Raw genomic sequence first — 21,341 nt, 5'->3', positions numbered from 1 at the left:
CAGGCATACGGCAAGCAGAGGGGATGGGAATAGGCCACGGTTTATAGGCCTTTATGGTCTTTACGTGGGTACAGGGTGGAGGACAAGTACCTGGGGGTAAGAAAGTCAGGGTGGGATGAGGGTGCCAGGCCAGGCGTTATTAAAGCTGCGGGCAAGGGGAGTATCCAGCCCAGCGCCAGGGCGTAAAGAGGACCCAATGTGGACGCAGGAGACGCTGGGACCGCCTCCAAGCCCCGCCTATTCTGGGGCTGCGCTCTTGCTCCTCCACTTTGGGCTGTAGCCAAGGGGGCTACCCCCAGCCTCCTGGGCACTCCCAGTAAGGAAAAGGGGACCCGCGCAGACTGATGGTCCCCGGGAGGGCTGTTTCTCTCCGCCCCAGAGTGGAAAGGGTGGACGCGGCCACAGGAGCTGCGGGTTACGGGGAGAGGTCCCACTTAGGGAGTCCGGGATTTTGCGGGAAGCTCACGGCCCGGGAGAGGGCGGGGCGCGCTATCCAAAGTAGGGGTGCTCGCTCTGGAAGTTATAGTCTGGGCACACCTTCTGCACCAGTTTATAGTCAAAGCTGAGGAAGGAGACGAAAATGCAGATGACTTTGAAGGGCTTGGCACAGAGCCAAGCGGCCTGGCTCTGCGTATGCTCGGTGAAGCACACCTGCGATGGGTCGTACAGGCACGGGCGGTGCTTGCGAGCGCGGTTCGTCTTCTCATACTCCACGTGGCAGTTGAAAGCGCGTGACTCTTTGGTCCCGGGCACTCCCAGCGCGCCCCCAAGCGGACCCGCCAGCGCGCCCCCGAGGGTGCCCCCTAGCCCCGACCCCGCGGCCGCTAGCCCCAGCGGGGGCCCCAGCCCAGGGAGCACCCCCTCCAGGGCCAGCGTAGACTGCAGAGGGTGGGGAGCGGGCCCCGGCAGCCAGACGCCCCCAAACTCGACACGCTTGGAGGGCGGCACGATGCTGACGCTGAGGTTGCCCAGGCTGGACGAGTTGTGGCGGAAGTACACGCTGAAGGTACCGTTCACATGGTCAACTATCTTACCCGTCACCAGCAGCGAGAACTTGAGAGTGTGCACCCGGAAGTAGAAGTCCCCCCAGCCGAAAATTTTTTTGGCGCGGGCCGCTTTGATAGACGGCTTTCTCTTGGTGCGCTGCACGGGGGCCCCCGCCACCCCAGCCCGGGCCAGTGTCCGGGTGTGGTTAGCCGGCCAGGCCCAGCTCCAGGCACGGGCGGTGCCCAGGCCGTCGGAGGACCTCGGCGGTGTCGGGAGCCGATGGCCAGGGGCTCCCTCTCCGACCGTGGCCGGGCCCAGCTCCAAGTACTGCGGCCTCCCGGACTCTGGTATCTGGGCACTGACGGCCTGTGGACGAAGAAAGAGGAAAAGAGAGCCGCTGGGGTTGTCTGGGGCCACCCGCCAGGGCCACGCCAGTCCCTCTCCACAGCCGCTAGAAAACCAAATGGAATCGGGCCGCCCGGAGCAGTTGCTCAGGGAGTGCGCATTCGAGTGGGCCTGCAGCCCTTTCACGCTGTGCGGTCTCACCTCAATTTCTACCTCTGTGAAATGACACTGAGAATCCTTGTGTTCTCAGAACTCTGATGAGGGCTGAGAAAGCCAAAAAGGCCAAAGCCAATGTGGGTTTGAATAGGGAGTGGAGCTGTGGACTCGGGCTTGGTTGGGAGTAATGGGCCAGGGAGAAGCTTGACTCCGGCAAAGGGAGGCCATGACCACTGTCAATGTCCAGCATCAAGAGTGAGACCTCCCGACACTTTTGCCAGGACCAGGGTCCCCCCCCCCCGGGCCTCAGCCTCTACTCCCTTGTGTGGAGAAGCAAGGGAAACCAATGGAGCTGCAGAGAGCAGTGGAGAGTCTGGGTGCTGTGGGTTGAGGCTTGGGAGCTACGTGGGCACCCCTCTCTGCCTCCAGCACTCCTGCTGTGGGGGAGGCCGCCTGGTGGTCTCCCTGGGCTGGGAGCGTGCTGGAAGACCACCCCCTGCCTGCCCCTACCCGTCTCCGTGTGTCTCAGGTGGCCACGGATCTGGGAGACAGCATGGGGGAGTACAAGATGGATCCAGAGGCGAGAGCTGCCCAGGCAGGCCCGGGCCATCAATTATCTGGGGCGGAGCGGGGTGTGCGTGGGTGTGTGGGGTGGTGGCCGGGAGTGAAGGAGACGCGAGAGAGCGAGAGGAAGAAATATGGAGGTGCTGGTCCAGCGAGGAGAGGGAGAGGAGCCGTGCATGTCAGAGTGTCAGTCAGACTGTGCTGGCTGTGGCCATTCAGTGTGGCCCTTACTGCGTGTGGGTTCGGCTTGGGGGGCAGGGAGTACTGCGTGTGTCAGTCTGGGGTGGTTGTATTTCTGTTAGCCTGAGAGGGTTGTACATATGTGCCAGCCTGCCTGGAGTGATGACTCTGTGTGTGTGTGTGTGCGTGTGCTCGTCTCAACCTATGCTGATGGGTGTGTATGTGTCTGCCTGTGCATGGTGGGTGTGTGTGTGTGTCCATGTGTATCTGTATGCCCCTGTGTATCAGTCTGAGGAGGCTGTGTTATGTGTGTCTGCCTGCTTGTGGTGGCCGAATGTCTGTTGTACTAGTCTGTGATGTCTATGTATAGGGGTCCGGGTTGCATATGTGCTTGGGTTGGCTGTGTCTGTCTGTCTGTGTGTGTTGATCTGAGTGAGGCTGTGTTTCAGTTTGTGGTAGTTGCATCTGTGTGGCTGGTGTAGTTGTATGCCTGGATTGGCTGTATATCTAAGGGTGGCTGTGTGTGACTCACTGAGGGTGTCACTTTCCCTGTGAGCTCCTATCATCCTCTGTGCATGTGTCAAGCTCTTTCTCAAGGGTGTGTGTCAGTGTGTCCACAATGATATAACAACTGTGGTCTCGTTCTGTTCCCCTGGGGGGTGCATATGTGTGAGTTGTATATGAATGGTCTGGGGAGGGGGCATCCCACACTGGCCTGCAGGGTGAGCTTTGGGTAGGTAAAGAGGCCAGGCAGCATGGGTGTCCCCCTCTGTTTGCATACACCATGTGTCCACAAGGGACAGGAATGGCAGAGTCAAGCTGCTGGGCTAGAATCTCCACCGCCTGGTCCCCGTTCCCGCAGCTCTGCGATCCCGGGTTATTAATGCCGCCGCCACCCGCTCATCATACATATTTATCGCCCCCCTCACTCCTCCTCCCGTCCATCTCTCCTCCCAGCTCAGGTGAGGGGGGCGGGAGCGTCAAGAGTGATTGACTCAGACTGACAAGCTTGAGCAGGCAGCTAACCCCCGGAGGGTGGGCCTGAGAGGGGCTGAGGGGAAGGGGTCCAGGGCCACGGGGGAGGGGGAAAGGGCCTTCCAGGAGGAGGGGGCAAGGCCCCAGGAGGTGGGCTTAGAGAGGGCAGGGCCTGAGCCCTGGAGGAGGGAGTGTGTGAAGCTTCCAGGGGAAGTCAAAGAATGGTTGAGGGCGAGTCGTTTGAACTCTGACACCTAATCTTCTCACCCCTCTGGGCCCAACCACTAGCTCTTTCCAGGGCATCCAGCGGTGCCCAAGCCTGCTTTTATGACCCCGAATGCCTCTGAGCTATCCCCTCCCAGCACACCCCAGCAGCACCAGACGTCCCAGCACACCCCAGCAGCACCCAGTGCTGGACCTGTCGACTGCTTCAGTCCAGCGACTCCTCCCAGGCAGGGGCTGGGAGAGGCAAGGCGGTTTGGCTGGGCTGTGAGGGGTGCCAGGTGTCCCCCCACTCTGATCCCAAATTGCTGCCTGCGCTTCTCTGATCCTGGCAAATCCCTGGGCTTTGGGCGCCCGCGCCCCCCACCTCCCGCTGCAGACAGCCAAGATAAAAGGGAAGAGGTGCGGGGCTGGGGCGGTGGGCAGCCGAAGCCACCCTGTGCGGAGAGCTCAGTCAGGGAGGGGCGAGAGTCTTCGAGGAAACGAGCCGAGAAATGGGAACATGGAATCAAATCAAATCAAATCCTCCCTCTGGCTTCCTTGCCCGCACGCTCGCTCTCCCTCTCTTGCTCTCCCTCTCCCTCTCACTGTTTTTCCATCTCTCTCTCTCTCCCTCTCTCAGTCTCTTTTTGTCTCTGTCTCTTCCTCACTGTCTCTAATTTTCTCCTTCTGTGATTCTGCTTTTCTCTCTGTTTCTGTCTGTCTGTCTAACTGTGGTACTTTCCCTCTATCCTTCAGATTGTCTCCAACTGTGGGTGGGGTTGGGAGGGAGGGGAAAGCAAGGTGATAAGGGAGTCCGTCTTTGCCTAGAATCCATGGTGCTGTCCCTCCCCCTCTATGAATGAGAGTGGGAGCAGGGTGTTGTCTGAGGAAGGGTCCCGCTCACTTCAGAGCTGGTTTAATTAAGATAATTGGGTGCAGTGACATTTGCGGAGGGGAGAGGCTAGCCTGGTTGTCGGCTTAGGGGGGCAGGAGGGAGTGGGAGGGTGAGGATGGGGGTGCGCTTCACCAGACGCCTCCGGGCCCTGGCGGGGCGGGAGCCGAGCCAGGAGTGCTTTGCCCCCAAGGCAGCGAGCCCACGCAGCGGAGGGGAGTTGAGGCTGCCTTTTGCTGCTGAACAAACTCCACTGGGGTGGGGGTGGGGGCTCTTTTGGGACGGGACCGCTGGGAATGCGGGAGGATCAGGCTGTCGGCCCCCCAGCCGCATTGCAGGGCACACCTCCCCCAGGCCTCCAGACCTGTCGGTGGCTTCTCTCCTGCTGTGTGGGTCAGGCGGGGTGGCTCAGGATTCTGACTGGGGGAGGGGATGGCACCCTGTGGCTGGGGAGGTGGAGTGCTTCCAGGCCTGGGCTGGGGAAGGAGAGGGAAGAGCGTACTGAACCCTTGCACCTAGAAAGAGGTGCAGGCACCGCAGTCAGGGCGGGTGAAATAGCCAGGGTCTGGCTGGGAACCAGGGATAGAGACGGGGGTGAGGACAGAGGTGGGGTGGACTGGACAGGCTGGGGTGAAGACTGGGACAGAGATGGAGGGAGACTGAGCAGGCACAGGTATATGGTGCAGAGATAAGGATGGAACAAGGACAGGCATTGGAACAGGGATGAAGAGATCAGAAATGGTGGACAGGCATTGGGCAGAGACTAGGATGCAGATGGGATAGGGGCCAGGAGAATGAAGATGGGGGAACAGAACAAGGTGGGAACTAAAATGGGGATGGAGGAAGACAGGGATGGTGGATGAGGGATGGGCATTGGGGAAGATGAGAGTGGGATAGGGACCAGGAGATGGGGGTGGGAACAGAAACGGGGGATGGGAAATGGTTATTGGGCAGAGACAGGGATACTGAGGGATGTAGAGACCCAGGGGATGGAGTTGGGGATGGGGAATGTGAATGGGGACTAGAATGGGAAATGGGGGACAAGGAAGGAGATAAGAGACAGGGAGACAGGAGCTGAGGACAGGTATGGGAGACAAGTCAGAGGAAAAGGCAGAAGACCGGCAGGATCAGGCCATGGGAGGGGGCCAGGCAGGTGGAGGCGAAGATACCTCCTTCCAGACCCTACTATAGCTATAGCGTGAGGGGGCGGGGATCGCCGGTGGGGCGGGCTTTGCCCTTGGGCAGGGCGCCTCCTCCCCCTCAGCCCCGCCTGCCCGCCTGCTCGTGGCCTGCAGCGCAAGGCTCACCGTTATCTGAATTTTGATTTTATTTTATTTTATTTTATTTCCCTGCTTCCCAGAGCCGGCGCAGTCCCCCCGGGAACGGCCACCCCCCGCCCCCCGCCCTGCACCTCACTTTATTATTGCAATAAATGTGCCTATAAAGGCGCGGGCTCCGGGGCGCGGTGGGGGGGTGGGAGCCGCGGAGCTGGGATGTAATTTCCCGAAGCTGGAGCCGGAGGGGGAGTGGGCGGGGTGGAGGTGGAGGAGGGGTAGGCGAGGGAGAGGGGGAGACTCGCCAATTTCCAGCGCTCAAGGCAGCGCTCCCTGCTCCCCATCCCCGCCCCGCAGCTCGTTCCCACCCCGAGCCCCGCGACTCCCCACTGCGCCCAGCCAACCTTGAGCCCTGGGACCCCTCCCCCATGACCGACCCTGCCCTCTCTCTGTTACCCTGTCCCCCGTCCTGGCCCCCGCCCATGTGGAGTTCCAGGGCTCGGTCCAAAGTTCTGCATCTCCTCGACGATGACTTAATCTCTGACCCCTAGGATGCCCCCTCCACTTACCTGGTCTCTCTGAACGTTTATCTCGCCCCTTCCCAAAGACCCTGTCTCTGACCCCAGTGACCCTTCTTTACGTTGTTTCTGTCCCCCAAGTACCTCACCTCTTCCGCAGCCACCCTGTCCTGGACCTCCAGCTCCTCCCCCACCCCAAACCTAAGACCGTTTAAATTCTTCTTTCCGCGGGTGCCCCTCCCATACGCGCAGGCCCTGGCCCGAGGGAGCTATCACAGCGCCCACCTCGCCTGTATCCCTGGCCCAGCTGCGGCCCCTGATTACCCCCAAATCCCTGCGGACAGCTCTGGGCCCTGGCCCAGACTGCATGTGCCTAAGTGGCCCAGCCAGAGATTAGCTGGGGGACTAGAGGGGAATATGGAGGCAGGAGGGGGTGGCTAGATGCAGGGCTGGGGCCAGCCAGTGCTGAGAGACTCAGTTCAGCCTAATCCTTCCCTGAGGCATGATAGAGCTGGAAGGTCCCACGGGGCCCCGCCCCTGCCCTCCCCCAGCTAATTAGTAATTAGTGATTAGTGATTAGTGACTATTGATCGCATGCTGCTTTTCCCAGTAGGCGGCTGCTTTGGCAAGGGGTGGGGAAGACCAGAGAAAGAGAGAGGAGTCAAAGACAGTGTTAGAAAGATCCTGAAGGAGACCTGGGCCAGAGCCCCAGGGGCAGTGGAAGCCAGGAGTCGCAGGCCCCGAAAGGAGACCGGGAGCCTGGAGCACGGAGGAAGGAGGGAGAGAGCTCCTGAAGGACGGGCAAGTGAGCGCGGCATGGGAGAAGGCAGGGTTGTTAATGTTGGACAATTAGGGTTTCCCTGTAAACTGTGCCCCACCAGCCTCTTACCCAGTGTCAACCCAGTGCCAGTTCTGGCGCTGAGACAGCCCTGAGCACACGCGCACACACACACACACACACACACACAAGCCACACTCAGATACATGAACACATCCTGAGGCTCACACTCAAATGCACTCAAAATGACAAGAAAGCAGATATACACTCACAAGCCTCGGAGACTCACATACAGACAACACATGCACCCCAACACACATACATCCACCAGAGACACACCTCGGGGGAAACACACGAGCACACCCCACACTCACGAGTGCACACAAGCGCACACAGATACTCAGACACACGCTTTCCTACACACACTCCCGCACGCAGTTATACATATTCACACACCCACGGTCTGTACGTACATGTAAGCACAGCTTCTCACATGCACACAAGCTGGACTAAATGGCAGATACACTCTCCCCCACGGCCTCCAACACGGAGGCCCACAGCGGCAGCTCTACCGCACTCAGACACATCCCCATCGCTCACATCCTCAGCTTACTCTCCCTCAAGTCTTCACCAGATGTTTCATTCCCCTTCAGGGGGCAAAGGAAATTAAACCAGATAGGTCCACAGGGGAGTTTATTTGATGGGGAGAGGGGAGAGGAGAGTGGGGAGGAATTAGAAAGGAGGGGCAGGGGAGTACCATCCATCCCCACCACCTCTCCCCCGGGGCCTTCACACCTGGGTCGGTTGTGGGACACAGACCCCTTCCCACAGGCAGCTCTATGGGCAGAACTAGGCAGCAGGTCCAAAAGAAGCTCCTGCCAGTGGAAGCAGTTTTTGTGGAGGGGGCTCCTCTGCCCACCTTCCGGCTCAAGGTCACCAGGCGGGTTTGGGAGAATCAGGGAGCTCCATCGCCAGCGTCACTAGGGCAGCCCCTGCCCTGCTGGAGCTGCTGAGTGCGATCTGGCTGAGCAGGTGGGGGTCCAGGTGTGTGGGGAGAACTACACCCCTTCCAGATTCTGCAGGGTCTGGGAGTTGGGGTGTAGCGAGTAGGGGTTTAGGGAGCCACCTGTCTGCCCCAAACTGGGTAGGTCACACTTAGGGTAGGAAACAGGAAAGTCAGAGACAGGGGAGCTGATGGAAGAAGATAGGGGTCCTGGGCCTAGGCCCCCATTATGGGACTCACGGCGGGGCACAGATGGCTGCCCTGTGAAGCAGGCACACTTGCACTCACCCCTTCAGAGCCAACACCACACGCCACACCAGCAGACACGCACCCTGGACCCCAGCACTAGACACCCAAGCCTGGCTGCCCCGGACACAGGCACGCACACAGGTGCACACGCTGACCCCCGCACTCCACACCAGCACACACGAGCGCGCCGTGTACACAAATCGAAGCCTACAAGTCGTGAGGGAGGCAGATCAAGTCGGGGCCCCTTTAGCCTCTGTCTTCGCCCTGGAGCCTCAGGGAAGGAGGCAGCCTAGGCAGATGGGGGCGAGGACAGGACAGGAGGAGAGACTCTTTCCAGACAGCCCTTACCCCCTACCCGCCGGGCGTGAGAGAGGGGTGTGTCTGTGAGGTTGTGCAGGGGAGATGGTGTCTCCGCGGGAAATGTGATGGGAGACTGTAGCCAAGTTCGGCGGTATCTGTGTGAGTCCGTGTGTGCGCGCGTGTGTTCCAGCTGTGTATCCTCGGAACACAGTGCCCACCTGGCATTGTGACAAGGGCAGAGAAGAGAAATGAGAAGGCGGGGGTGGATGGGCGGAAGGACAGACAGCGAGGAAGGCGAGCGAGGTTGGCGCGGAAAGACGGCAAGGCTGACACCCTGCTGGCTTGTCTGTCTGTCTCGCACTCCCGCTCCGTCTGGCGCACTCGCGGGTCGGGCTTCGTCCCCTCCCGCGCCGCGCCTGGAGCGGGATCCGAGTCAGGCCTCCACCCTGGCACCAGCCCCCCGGACCCTCAGCCAACTTGAGCTGGGAGAGCGCCTATCCTGAATCGGGAATCTGTCTGTCCGCGTCCCCCACGCCGCGCAAAGTTCGGAAGCTCCGAGCGGGAGGCGGGGCGGGCGTACGGAGCCCCTCGCACTCTGGGACCTTTGCGTCCCGGACCCCAGCGCTCGCGCTACCGCAGGGCAGCCCTTACCTTCCTCAAGAGCCACGGGCCAAAGAGCAAGAGAAGCCATTCCGGGAGCAGCCGCATCTTCCCGGGAGGCCGGGCGGGGCGGGCGGGGCGGGTCCCGGGCAAACGGGAGCCGGGCCTGAGGTCGAGGGCGCGGGGTGGCTGCCGAAGCGGCGGGAGCGGGCGGCGCGGCCCGCGGACTGAGCGGCAAGAGGAGCGGAGAGCGGCGCTGGGGGCGGGGCGCGGGCGGGGGAGAAAGTTGGGTCTGACTCGGGCGGGCTGGGGGGCGGGGCTCCGCGGAGCTCCAATCCCGGCCGCGCCCCGCGCGCCCCCTCCCGCCCAGCTGGGGGCACCGAAGGTGACTTTCACCCCGACACGCCCCAGACACGCCCCCGGCCCAGGTGCGAAGGGGAGAGGGCTGAGGGGTTCGGGCACCCTGTATCCGAGAGGCTGGGTCTGTGCACCGCTGAGGAATAGGGCCGGGAGTGGGGCTCGAGGCTCCGGGACCTTGTTCCTGAAGCGGGGCACGGTGGAGCAGGGGCCTGGGGAGGCTCAGCGGCCCAGCAAGACCAGGGTCCTTCGGAGCTCCGGGCCCCTTCGATGCTCCGGGTCCTGGAGGGTCCCAGGGCAGAAGCAGGGCAGGGGCCGAGGTGAGGGCGGGCGGGGCCCCGGGCGCCTGCCGCTGCGCAGCTCTGACGGGGATGGATGGGCGCCCCGCGGCTCATTCGGCCCGGAGATGAGAATCATTGATCACGGAAGGAAACCCCATCACGTCTTTCAATAGGGCTGACAAACGACGCCCGCCGCCCCCCCCCAGCCCCCGCCTTCAAGGCACCTCTGCGGTCTCAAGACCCCTCCGCTAGATCCGCCGTTCACCTTTGCCCCTCGCCCCCCGCCGCCGACCCCTCCACACGTCCCAGAGCATCTCCGCGTGGGGGGTTGGGCAGGAGCCGCGCCGCCTGTCCGGCCTCTTGGTGCAGCCTCCATCCCTTTTCTCCCAGTGTCCCATCTTTCACCGTCAGCTCCTCTAGATCCTTCTCCCCTTCCGCCTCTGTCTCTGTCCTTGTCTCTGTCTCCAGCCTGGCCCTGTCTCTGTCCCTATCCTCTTGGCTGTTTCTTCATCCCTCCCTCCTCCCACTGGTCTCTCTCGCTCTCTCTCCTGCCCAAGGAGTCTTCACCTGTCAGCTGTTGCTATGCGCTGAGGCTGTGGCTGAGATTGTGGTATGACCGACACCTTGACAGCGAGAGATAGGGACAAGCAAAGACAGACAGAGAGACAGACACATACCCGGAGACACCAGCACATGCCCCCAGGCATGCACACAGGTACATCACAGGGGCAGGCCACACTGTAGAGGTGAACATACAGGCAGAGAGAAACACATTCACACAGAGAGCAGCACACACACACAGACAGGTACACACCTCGAGGCACTGATCCACACAGATGGACACACTCGGTTTACACACACACAGAAGCACACAGAGAGAGAGAGACAAATGCACACTTTCACCAAGAGACAAGCATACCCAGCCAGGTACTCAGAGCCGACGACCGACCCCACCTTCCTTGCCTTGGCAGAGAGGCAAACATCCACATACGTAGATGGACACGCACTCAGGTGTATGCCGGCACTGGCAGTCCGAAAGACAAGCCCAGGAACACACAAAGACAGATATAGGGATGTGACAGACACAAAACAAGGATTAGGAATGCTGAGAAGATGAGGCAGACACAGAGACACCCAGACAGACAGACAGAAGCCAGGAGGCAGGAACCTGGGTGCAGGCGGGCCAGAGAGGGAGGCGGGAAGGGGTAGAAGGCCCAAGTCCAAGAGGCTCCATCCAGAATCCTGCGCCTGGCCAAGCACAGGGGCTGCTGAAATGGTAGTGGGCAGTGGGGGAAGTAGGCACACTCAGGCTCAGGGCACCCAGGACAGAAGCTCTTCACTAGAGTCCTGGTTTTCTGGAGTCCTACCCACCCCATCTCTCCTCCTTTTCCTAGTCTCAGGTCACTGCTTTCTGTCTCCAGCTACACACACACACACACACACACACCCCGCACTCCCTCTCTCCATCTCTGTGTCTCTGTCTCTCATTCCGTCTGTATCAGCCTCTGCCTCTGCCTCTGCCCCTGTCTCTTCTCCATCTCTGTCTTAGGTCTCTCTGCCATCCTTGGCAGGTGAGGAGTTTTTGAGGACTGCCTCCTGGTAGACCCTCTCCTGGCCATCCTGGCGGGCAGAGGGAGGATGCTGACTGGAGGGGTGTGTGTTCCAAGCCGCAGCTGGGGGCCCCTCTCGTTCTGCCCAGGATCTTGAGGCGACAGGCAGAGAATCAGTGGCTCCCCGGGGGCGCCAGATGCGCGGCTGGCAGAAGGAGGGAGTGAGGGGGTGGGGCTGGTGGTGGTGGGTAGTAGGCAGGCGCTGGGGGAGGGAGAGGAGCCGGCTGGAGGAGGGTAGAGGGGGTGTGGCAGAATAGCCCAAGGGAAGGAAGTGAGAGGCTGGGCTGGGGTCCGCCTGGAGGTGCATAATTAGTGTACTGGGGAGGGGGCTGTGCTGGGCTTGAGGATGAGCTGCGCTGCAGGAGTGCGTACGCCACCTGGTGGACAGATGAGGACACAAGCCTCCCTCTAAGCGATCAACAAGGACGCCCCCTGTCTCCAGCAGGATCGCTCTGCCCTGGGGCCCTAGGGAGCCCGGGAGGCAGTGGAGGATAGCAGAACTGGCTTGGAAGCTGAGGCTGGAGATGGCATCTCAGGCCTAAGAGGGAAGGGGAGGGCTCCTGTTTGTAGAGGTGCTTGGACCCATAGCTTCCTCAGGAAAGGAGGAATAGACTGAGAAGGTTAAACCAGGGAGGCAGGGGGAATGAAAGGCAGCGCTCCCCCCTTGGGCTTGGCAAGGGTCCTTCAGATGTTTAAAGCTGCCATCTCTGAGCATATTTGCTACTGTGGGGAGAGCGGAGCTCTAACCCTTTCTCAATCTTGGACCATGTAAAGCGGCGTGACCTTCTGCAAGAGGTTCCCTTCTCTGACCAGGGGCTGAAGTAGACCTGGTACCCCCTTTGGTTGTAGCAGTCCTTTCCTGTCAACCCCTGGGATGTGAGGTGTGTCTGTTGGTGGACCGTGGGGCCTGGAAAACTGGTCTTCCCAGCTTTAGCTTCCGGGGCCCTCCTCCTCCTGAATCCAGGGTTCTGACTCTTGGCATCTGACTAATTACCCTCCATGAAGTGTGAGATGTCAGTGCTTCAAGAGCAAACTTAGAGAGAGCTGTATGGGACCACCCTGAAGGATTAGAAAGCCGTTCAGAACCCCACTGTGTTCATTTCTTATTGTGGGATTTCTCACTGTGGGAGATAACTTTGGGTAGGGGTGGCAGTGTTGTCCCATAAAAGTGACAATACAGAGAAACAGATCTTGGAGTTAGTGTCCTAGAGCCAGACAGAACACATGATCCAGAGAGGTGAAGTCACTGGTTCAAGTTCACACAGCCAGGAGAAGCAGGTCTTTCTGGTCAAGTCCAGTGCCACCCACTTCCCTGCCACAGCCCAATGAAGGCGGATGGAGCTCCAGAAGGGCACTGAAGACCCGATGCGCAAGCCTCCCTCCAGCACAGAGCATGGCTCCCTCTGGTGGCTGGAGCATGAAAGCACAGGCCAGCTCCCAGAGTCTCACACTCAGGTAGACACAAACGGCTTTTTTTCTTTTTCTTTTTTTTTTTTTTACAGTTTTATTTATAACAATATCTGTGTTATTTAGTTGTAAAGGAATTCAGCAAAAATTATTAAAACGTTCATATCCCCAAAACGGGGCTGCCCGCTTGCCCTTCCTTGGTGTGCCCCACTTCCTCCTCATCCCCAGGGGAGGGGAGCCTGGGGGAGTGTTTACCAAAGAAAGTCTCCAGCCCTGGGAGCCACAGTGGGGGCACTGGAGAGGGGGAGGGCCTGTCTGGTAGGGATACTGAGTGTGGCCATCTCAGAGGTGCCCCTAGAGTAGGGGCTGGGGCATGGGATGGCCTCCCCCAAGAAGAACTAAAAAACTCCATCCTTTCCTTCCTACCTCAGCCGGAGCCAAGTCTTCCAGACAAGGGCAGCAAAGGACTCACCCGCACCAGAATCCCAGAGTCAACCCTCAGGGAGCTGGGAGGGGTGGGGGCGATGAGGGGGGAGAGCCTTGACGAAGTGTCTTGTACAGGGAGGGGGAGGCAGCACCACCAGCTCTCCCAGTGGGGCTGCGTTTTTGGTGGGAAGGTGGGAGGCAGGGCCCCCTTATACCGGTAAGTTGCAGGGGCCCCCTTCCTGCGCCCCCTCCCGGAAGGCAGCATTGGGCAGGGTGCTGAGGTGCAGGCAGGAAGGAGAACGGAAAGAGATAATACTGTGCCCGCTTGCTTGCTTGCCCACTCACATATAAAAAGTAATTCCTTCATGTTTACATTTATACATCCCAGCAGGGCTGGGGAGGGGTTGGCGGGGTAGGATGGGGGCTCCTTGAAGGACTTCTCTGGCAGGGGGCAGGAGGCTCTCTGCAGAAGTCCGATGGTGCAGGACCCTATGCCAAGGGGTCCCCTATCTCGTCCTCAGGGCCCCGGCCCAGGAGTTCTCGCTTCTCATCCGTGCTGGCCAAGGAGTGGCGGCTGCCATGACCACCCATATAGAGTGTGGCGTACACGGGGTTGGTGAAGTTGGTGGGCTGCAAGGCGACAGAGCGGTCAGGTGGGGCTCAGGGGCTGGGCTCTGTGGCCCGGGTACCCCATCCCCACCTCCATTCCATCATCCAGCCCAATACCCTTGGTCACCCCACCCACAGCCCTTTGTCCCTGTCCTGGAAGCCTCCTCCTCTGTCCTCCCAGCCCACCTTGTCAGGGTCCAGGGCGAAGTCGGCATCCAGTAGGCCCCCTACATCGTCAGGCTCCCCGCCTTCGTACATCTTATACGTGGGGTTCCCAATCTCCACGTTCATGGCCCCGTTGGTCATCCGCTGATGCTGGAAGCCCTTAGCCCTGGGAGGAAGAAGGAGGTTGGGGGCAGGGATTCTAGGGGGATATGGCTATAGGGTGGCAAAATCATGGCCACAATTTTCCAGACTCCCCATAACTCACCCTCGGACTCGCCGCTTGTACCAGAACACCACTCCTGCCGCCAGAAGCAGCAGCAGCAGCAAGAGCAAAGGGATTAGGATGGAGGCCATATCTAGAGGGGAGGAGGTGGGAAGCTCAGTCTGAAAGGCCTGGGAGGCACAAAGCCCTCTGTCCCAGGTCCCGGCAGCCCTGCCTCCCCAACCGCTGCCACCTACGTCCAGGCTGCTCTTGGCCGACCACGTGCTCCTCACACCGGGGTCCCGCCATGTGGGGTGGGCACCTGCAGACGGGAGGGGCGGAGCTGAGGGGGCATGTCGTCCACAACCGTGGCTGCCGGGGAAACTGGGAGGGACCGCAGGATTCTGCTGGTCCAGCTCAGACTTGGGGGAGGGAGGGATAATCTAGGCCTCAGTGAGGCACAGGCCCAACTCACTGGCACTCGGGCATCATTTTGCTGTTCATGGTGCAGGAACCGCCATTGCTGCAGTGGCCAACGCAAGTCAGACAGCTGGGGGCCACCCGGCCATCGGAGCAGCTGCAGGAAGGAGTGAGAGGCTGGGCAGGGCTGACGGAGGGCGTCTGAGATGTTGGGGAAGGGGCGGGGCGGGGCTGGGAGGAGTGGGCCGCGGGTGGGACAGGGCGGGGCCCCACTCACTTGCAGGTGACATCCCCGCTCTGCTTGTTGACCACGCAGGCCCCGTCGAGACAGCGGCTACACTTGTTCACCTCACACCTGGGCCCCTCGAAGTAGGCGGTGCAGCGGCACTGCCGGGAGCCGTCAGCAGCCATCTGGCACGTGCCGAAGTTCTCACAGTAGCCAGAGCACTGCCCTGTGGTTTGGGGGGTGGGAGAGGAGGTGCCTCGAACGCCACCCTCAGGAGGGTCCCCCAGAGGTTGTGGGGGGCAGCTGCCCACCTGAGGGGTCCCCCAGGCCTTTTGGGTGCCTCTCCCGCCTCCTCCTGAGCCCCTGGCTGCCCCCACGTCACAGGCTCCAGGATACAAAGATGTCCCGGAGCATCCTGACAGGGCACTGCTTTTGCTTGAATAATCCCGATGCCAGAGGGCTCACTACCTCGGTGGGGAGTGTGCTGACCCCTCCACAGGGGAGCACTGGCAACTTGGGCCTGGCTGGGCCGCAAACGGCCTCTCTCCAGAGAACTCGCACCTGTGACATCAACCTACGCTCTCAGACCCCCAGCTCCACCGTGCCCTGCCCCAGGGCCCAGGGACGGCTCACTCACGGTACTGGCAGCGGTCGCCCAGGAAGCCAGGCAGGCATCGGCACTGGGGCTGGTTGCCCTGGTTGACGGTGCAGGTGCTGTTGTTGGCACAGTACCCCGCACACACCTGCTGGGTGCATTTGGGGCCCGTGAAGCCTGTGGGGCACCGGCACGTGGGCATGCCTGGCGGGAGAGGATGTGTGAGCGGGGCTGTGGCCCACTGAGCCGCCCTGCCCTGCTGCAGGGGAACAGGGCTGGGAGGGCCTGGGCGGAGGGCAGACGGCAGAGGAAAGCGACACGGGGCTGGGGGCAGGGGTGAAGTAAGGCCGGGCAGGGGCTGGGGATTTGTCTGAGCGCAGGCGGCTTGCTGGAGGGGCTGGGGGCCCAGGGGCCGGGAGGAGTCCCGGCAGGAGAACTGAAGGCCATACCGGAAGGGGAGGCAGCACACGTGCCCCCGTTGCGACAGTGCTCCCAGCACTGGTCCAGCTCACACTTGTCGCCCGTGTAGCGGGGCTGGCAGCGGCACTTGGGCTGTCTCCGTGCATTGAGGAAGCAGCTGCCACCATTGAAGCACTGCAGGTTACAGGTTCCGGGCCGAGGAGCTGCAGGAAGGATCATGGCGGGGGGTGGAGAGCCAGGGGGTGGTGAGGGGAATTCAGGGGCTGTAGGGAGGAGGGCTCTGGAGCACGGGACGGGGGACCGGAGAGGGGCGTGAGCATACCGTCCGGCGGGGGCGTTGGCGAGGGCACGGCCACACAGGTGCCATTGTCTAGTCTCTTCCCGTTGGGACAGGTGCAGACAGGCCCACTGGGGCTCAGCAGGCAGAGCCACTCGCACTTCTTGCGGTCACAAGGGTTGGTCACTGCAGGTGAGGGCAGGGGTGGGAGGATGCTGAGCCCTGTGGACCCAGAACCTCCCCTGCCCACCAGGACCTGAGGCTGCAGCTTGGAGACTCAGCACCCCCTGGCCTTCCCTGCCCCAGCCTGGGCTCTCCGTCTCCACTCACCTTCAGGCTGCTTGTGCTGGTGGTACAGGACCACATCCGAGGCATGGCTCAGGCCCCCCGTCAGGTTGATCAACGGGCTATGTCCGAACTTATGGATCTTGAAGACACGATTATTGATGTAGGTGACGCCATAGATGTAATCCTCAAAGACATCGATGCTGAAGGGGTGACTGAGGCCTGCGGGGGGGTCAGAGGGGACTCAGGCCCTGGTCACACTCTCCAGGACAGTGGGCCCCAAGGCTCCCAGGTACCTCTAACTCAAACATCCCAAAGCAAACTCTCCTCAACCTGTTCCTCCTGCTGTGGCCACTACTGGCAGAAGGTCCCATCAGCCCTAGATGTCTGGGGTCAGGGTCAACTCCTGCTCCCTCTTCTCACATTGGCTGAGTTCCTATTATTACCCATATTGCCTCCACGCAGCTCAATACTCTTTGGTAGAATGCATGAATGGAAAAGTGGCCCAGAGGGTCAGGGTGAGCCTCAGGCCTGCAGGACTGGTGCAGGGGGTGTCTGGTTGGGAGGGGCCTGAAACGCACTGCAAGATTGTTGAGGGCCAGGCTGAGGAGGATGGTAGGTGCTAGGTGAGGCCTTGGGCTCAGAGGGGAGGACAAGGGCCCGAGGCTGCTGGTGGACTCTGACCTCGTTTGCTGTCAGCAGCCACGATGGGGTCAGTGCCGTTGAGCCGGATGCTGCCGATGACTGAGAGCTTGGCATCCGCCCAGTACAGACGTTCATTGTGGTAATCCACGGCCAGGCCTGGGGGAGCAGAGAGCCCTGTGAGGGCCCAGCCCCCCTGCCCCAGGCTGGGGGAGCAAGCAGGACTGTCTCCATGTTTGGGACAGTTCCACCCTGTTCCCATGATCACTCCCAATCACCTCTTCTGGGAAAAGCCTCCACAACCCATCTGTCCCATCCCAGTCCAAGCCTCTTCCCCTACCTTTTGTGTGGCCCCAGGCTCAGCGAGCCTACCCCTCCCACATCCCCTGCCCACTTCTGCACGGACCTGTGGGCCACTGGATGTTGTCCTGCACCAGTGTCTCCCGAAGGGTCCCATCCATGGCTGCTGTTTCAATCTTGGGGTGGTTCCCCCAGTCTGACCAGTACATGGTGCTGGGGAGGGAGAAGGAGTGAGTGTGGCTAGGACCTGGGCTCCCACAGGAGGCCACTCAAGGTGGGCACAGGGCACAGAGACTGCTGGGTACACAGAGAGGAGGGTGTTCCTGTCCACCTCCTCCAGAGAGAAGTGGGGGGAGTCAACTTCCTGACCAGGTTAAAGATCTTTTACTCTAAAACCACACAGTGCTGCTCCAGAGTCGTCTAAGTAGGCAGAGCTGCCCCCTGGAGCAGAGGAGAAGCCCAGAAGCTGGCTGCCCGTGACAGCCAGCCAAGTGGAGGTCAGGCCCCACCTGAGCAGGCCAGCAGGACCCCAGGCAGCATCAGGGAGGGCCAGGGCTGGGCGCAGCCTGGAAGACCCAGGGGCCTGCGGAGGACTCTGACCTCAGGCTGGTCTGGGAGAGGAAGGACAAGCCGGGGGACGCTGGGCACCCACCTCCAACCCAGGGGCTTCCTAGCCCCAGCCCAGATGCCTCCCCCCAGGACCCCTGCCCACCCCCTCAGCGGGTCCACCACGATGGCGTGGGGCTCGTCAATCATGCCGGAGATGAGCGTCTTGCGGTTCTCGCCCTTCATCTGCGCCACTTCAATCACATCTCGGCCCGAGTCGGTCCAATACACGTTCCCGGCAACCCAGTCAATGGCGATGCCCCTTGGCATCTTGAGCCCTGAAATCTGGATGAGGGGGTTACAGTTTCAGAGGCTTCCACCTTTTGTCTTCCTGCCCATTGTCCAGCCCCCCGACACCCGGTCAGCTTGTCCCTGCTAGATATCGCGACCCTGATTTATTGAGGAACAGAGTAAAGCCCAAAGGGACGAAATAGGTTAGTAAGATGGAATAGGTTAGCTAGTGGGCTGCCTGTGACGATCAGGAACTGAACGTGGCTCTGATGCTGCTGGCCAGGTGCCCCCTGTGCCCTGTAGCCTCGGGCTGCCACGCGGCAGAAACACCTACTGACAATGGTGCTGCCCTGTCTACCTGCTGTCTGCTCCTCATGACGTAATCCGGAGTCTGCCCTGCATGCCAGTCTCACCCTTTGGCCCTTCCTCTGTCCTCTGCAAACTCTGCTCTGAACAGTCTGCTTTTTGGAGTCTTCCCACCCAGCCTGTGCCTCCATGTAGGTCCCACCCCAGGCTGGGTGCTCACATTAAGGTGGGTGACACCCCGGTCAATCTGTCGCCGGTGGCGGTTGGAAGTGGTGGGAGGCGCAGCAGGTGGCAGGCTGCGGTAGGAGATGGTGCCCGTGTGCCAATTGGTCCAGTAGACGCGGCCAGCCTTGACATGGACATCCATGGCATCGATGCGGACACTCTCGTCACCCTGGAAGGCCTGCTCGTAAGCCGAATGGGGGTGACTGGGGAACAGGCTTCGGATCTCGTTGTCATCAGCGATGTACAGGACCTGATACTCAGAGCCTGGAGGGACAAGAGACCAGATGTTGGTGGGGGTGAAAGGTGGGGCTGGGGGCTGTTGGGCCCGGTGCTGGAAGGAGCCGCCGCAACGTGCTCCCCACCCAGCCCAGCGCCTTTCACACTAACAATGTCTCTTCTCCTAATCAAACCATCTGACCCAGTCAGAAGCCTCTGTCATCCTGCCCCAGAGCCAGGCTTGAGGACTCCAGCCTCAGCCCCTGGAACTCCCCTCCCCTCCCCTCCCCTCCCCTCCTCTCCTCTCCTGAGGTGATCTAGTGTGACCTGCTGACCCTCCTCCTCCAGCCTCATGGACTTCTGCCTCCTCGTGGCCTCTGCTAGTATCACCACGGTCCCTGCTCCACACTGATATCTGCTTGCAGGTGCACACACATGTGGGGGTGTGTGAGCATGGCCACGGAGGGGGGCAGGTATGCATGGGCATCTGCGTGCACTTGGGCACGTGTGGTGGGGTTGTGTGTGCACAGTGTGTGTGTGTGTGCCTGGGTGTGCATACATGGATGTGGGGTGTGTTTGTATACAGGCATGAGGAAGGTGCAGGTGTGTGTCAAAGCGTATGTGGGTGTAGAACTTACATGTTCTCACAAAAAAAAAAAAAAAGTAAATACGTGAACTGATGGATGTGTTAACTCGATGCAGGGGGAGTCCTTTCACAAGGCGTATGCACATCAAATCATCACCTTGCACACATTAAATATCTTACAGTTTTGTCAATTATACCTCAATAAACATGAAAAAAGCATAATGGGAATATGCAAGTGGGGGTACACTTGGCTCTGTAAGTGTGGTGATGCCGCCTGCGTGCTCTGCCCCCAAACTTCCTCAGCCCCAGGACCTCGGGCCCCTGCATGGCTGCCAGGATGGAGTGCAGAAAGCTGTACTGAGGGTCTGGAATTTCAAGCTTGGGCAAGGGTGCTTGGGGGAAAACACAGCGTTCCAGGTCCCGTTTCTTATCCTGGCATTGTAAGCCCCGCCCCCTCTCTCCGTCCCCTCCCAGCTCCCACCTTCCGCCTTGCAGGTGTTGTGCGTCTTCATGAAGTTGCGCGCGCAGCTGCACAGGTGGCCGCCCTTGGTGTTGTTGCAGAGCTGTGAGCAGGTGCCGAAGCGCAGGCATTCGTTGATGTCTGGGGGTTACACAGGAGGGTCATGGAAAGTCTTGCGTCTGGGGCTTCTGCCCTCCCCGCTGGGCCCCACCTTCCTACCCTGGCATCCAGGCTGGCCTGGCACCGTGTGGAAGCCAGAGCGGCAGGCACAGTACGCGGCTTTCTCGGTGCGCACGCAGCGTGCCTCATCCCCGCAGATGCTGGCGTTGGCGGCGCAGCTGGTCAGCTTGGGGTCTGCAAAGACAGAGAGTCTAGGCCTGGGCTTCGGCTCTCAGCCCCTCCCGGCCAAACACCGCCCCAGCACGCCGGGTCTCACCGATGCTGCAGCCCTCCTCGTCAGAGCCGTCCCCGCAGTCATCGAACATGTTGCAGCGCAGCGAGGAGGAGAGGCAGTGCTGGTTCCGGCACAGAAACTCCTTCTTGTCTTTGCAGTGGGGGGTCTGGGCTGTGGGCGGCTCTGGGGGAGAGCGGGGCTTGAGGTCCTGGGTATTTACCACCCTGCCCCCTCTTCCCACTGGAACCCCCAGTCAGTCACGGGCAGAGGGGGTCCCAAGCCTGGCTGTCAAGCTTCAGGGGAAGCTGGTTAAACATCCAGATTCTCAGTCTCCACCTCAACACCTTCCTCAGGGGCTTCTTTCCCAACAAGACAGGGCCTCCAGGCTCCCGGCAGTGGATCCTCCCCTCTCCCGGTGAATCGGCTCAACAGATGATGAGCCCACCTGGCCCAGCCCCACTGCCTGCAGCACCCCCACTCTAGGCAGCCCAGGCTCCCCCTTACTGGCCCCCTGCTCACCACAGTCCTCCTCATCAGTCCCATCCCCGCAGTTGTCCGTGCCGTCGCACTGGCGCCCGATCCACAGGCAGACGCGGTCGTTCTTGCAACGGAAGGGCCGGTTTGGAGGGCACACGAACCTGGCTGCAGCAGCGAGAGGAGACAAGTCAGAATCAGCCTGGGGGGGGGGGGCAGGGGCGGGCCGAGGGCCACCAGGGTGCGTCAGAACCCCGCCCACGCCCCGACAGAAGCCCCGCCCCCGCCTGGGAGCCCCGCCCCGTCCGAAGCCGCGCCCCCACCCAGGAGCCTCACCGCACTCCTCTGGGTTCTCGTCTGAGTTGTCTCCGCAGTCGTCCTCGCCGTCGCACTTCCACGCTAGCGGCTTGCACAGGGTGTTGTTGCACTGGAACTCGTCCAGGGGGCAGGTCCGCACTGGGCGTCAGGGGGAGCAAAGAGTAAAGAATGAGCCCTGAGCCCCAGGCTGCTGGCGGCCGGGTCTTGCCCAGACCCCTCCCTCCAGGGGCAGAGACCTGGAGGGAACACGGGGAAAGTGGTGGTACCACCAGCTCGAA

At 61.0% G+C, this 21,341-nt stretch overlaps 2 protein-coding genes across 3 annotated transcripts in view; both read right to left on the bottom strand.

Annotated features, from left to right (window-relative positions):
* Positions 1-489: 489 nt before the first annotated feature.
* NXPH4 (neurexophilin 4) lies at positions 490-9,133 on the bottom strand (the record flags this gene model as incomplete). The annotated part of the gene is made up of 2 exons (XM_082849918.1): positions 490-1,353; positions 9,077-9,133. 2 exons carry the CDS (start codon positions 9,131-9,133, stop codon positions 490-492), a joined length of 921 nt encoding a protein of 306 aa, XP_082706044.1.
* A 4,321-nt stretch (positions 9,134-13,454) lies between these two features.
* Positions 13,455-21,341, bottom strand: part of LRP1 (LDL receptor related protein 1) — a 78,869-nt gene continuing 70,982 nt past the window's right edge. For both annotated transcript variants that reach the window (XM_082851011.1, XM_082851012.1), the window contains 19 exons: positions 21,082-21,201; positions 20,791-20,913; positions 20,314-20,454; positions 20,097-20,231; positions 19,899-20,018; positions 18,611-18,879; positions 17,960-18,138; positions 17,354-17,460; positions 16,990-17,106; positions 16,351-16,527; positions 16,066-16,206; positions 15,773-15,946; positions 15,366-15,527; positions 14,780-14,954; positions 14,558-14,659; positions 14,340-14,404; positions 14,146-14,236; positions 13,902-14,046; positions 13,455-13,736 (listed from right to left, as the gene is read on the bottom strand). In XM_082851011.1, the coding sequence (XP_082707137.1) occupies positions 13,596-13,736; positions 13,902-14,046; positions 14,146-14,236; positions 14,340-14,404; positions 14,558-14,659; positions 14,780-14,954; positions 15,366-15,527; positions 15,773-15,946; positions 16,066-16,206; positions 16,351-16,527; positions 16,990-17,106; positions 17,354-17,460; positions 17,960-18,138; positions 18,611-18,879; positions 19,899-20,018; positions 20,097-20,231; positions 20,314-20,454; positions 20,791-20,913; positions 21,082-21,201 (2,684 nt within the window). In that variant the 3' untranslated portion in view covers positions 13,455-13,595. The remainder of the gene's footprint in view (positions 13,737-13,901; positions 14,047-14,145; positions 14,237-14,339; positions 14,405-14,557; positions 14,660-14,779; positions 14,955-15,365; positions 15,528-15,772; positions 15,947-16,065; positions 16,207-16,350; positions 16,528-16,989; positions 17,107-17,353; positions 17,461-17,959; positions 18,139-18,610; positions 18,880-19,898; positions 20,019-20,096; positions 20,232-20,313; positions 20,455-20,790; positions 20,914-21,081; positions 21,202-21,341) is intronic.

This window comes from Leucopleurus acutus (genome assembly GCF_964270905.1).
Source record: "Leucopleurus acutus genome assembly, chromosome: 11".
Lineage (NCBI taxonomy): Eukaryota > Metazoa > Chordata > Mammalia > Artiodactyla > Delphinidae > Leucopleurus > Leucopleurus acutus.
The sequence above is the reverse complement of the archived record's forward strand: the minus strand, read 5'-3'. Positions and strand labels throughout refer to the sequence as shown.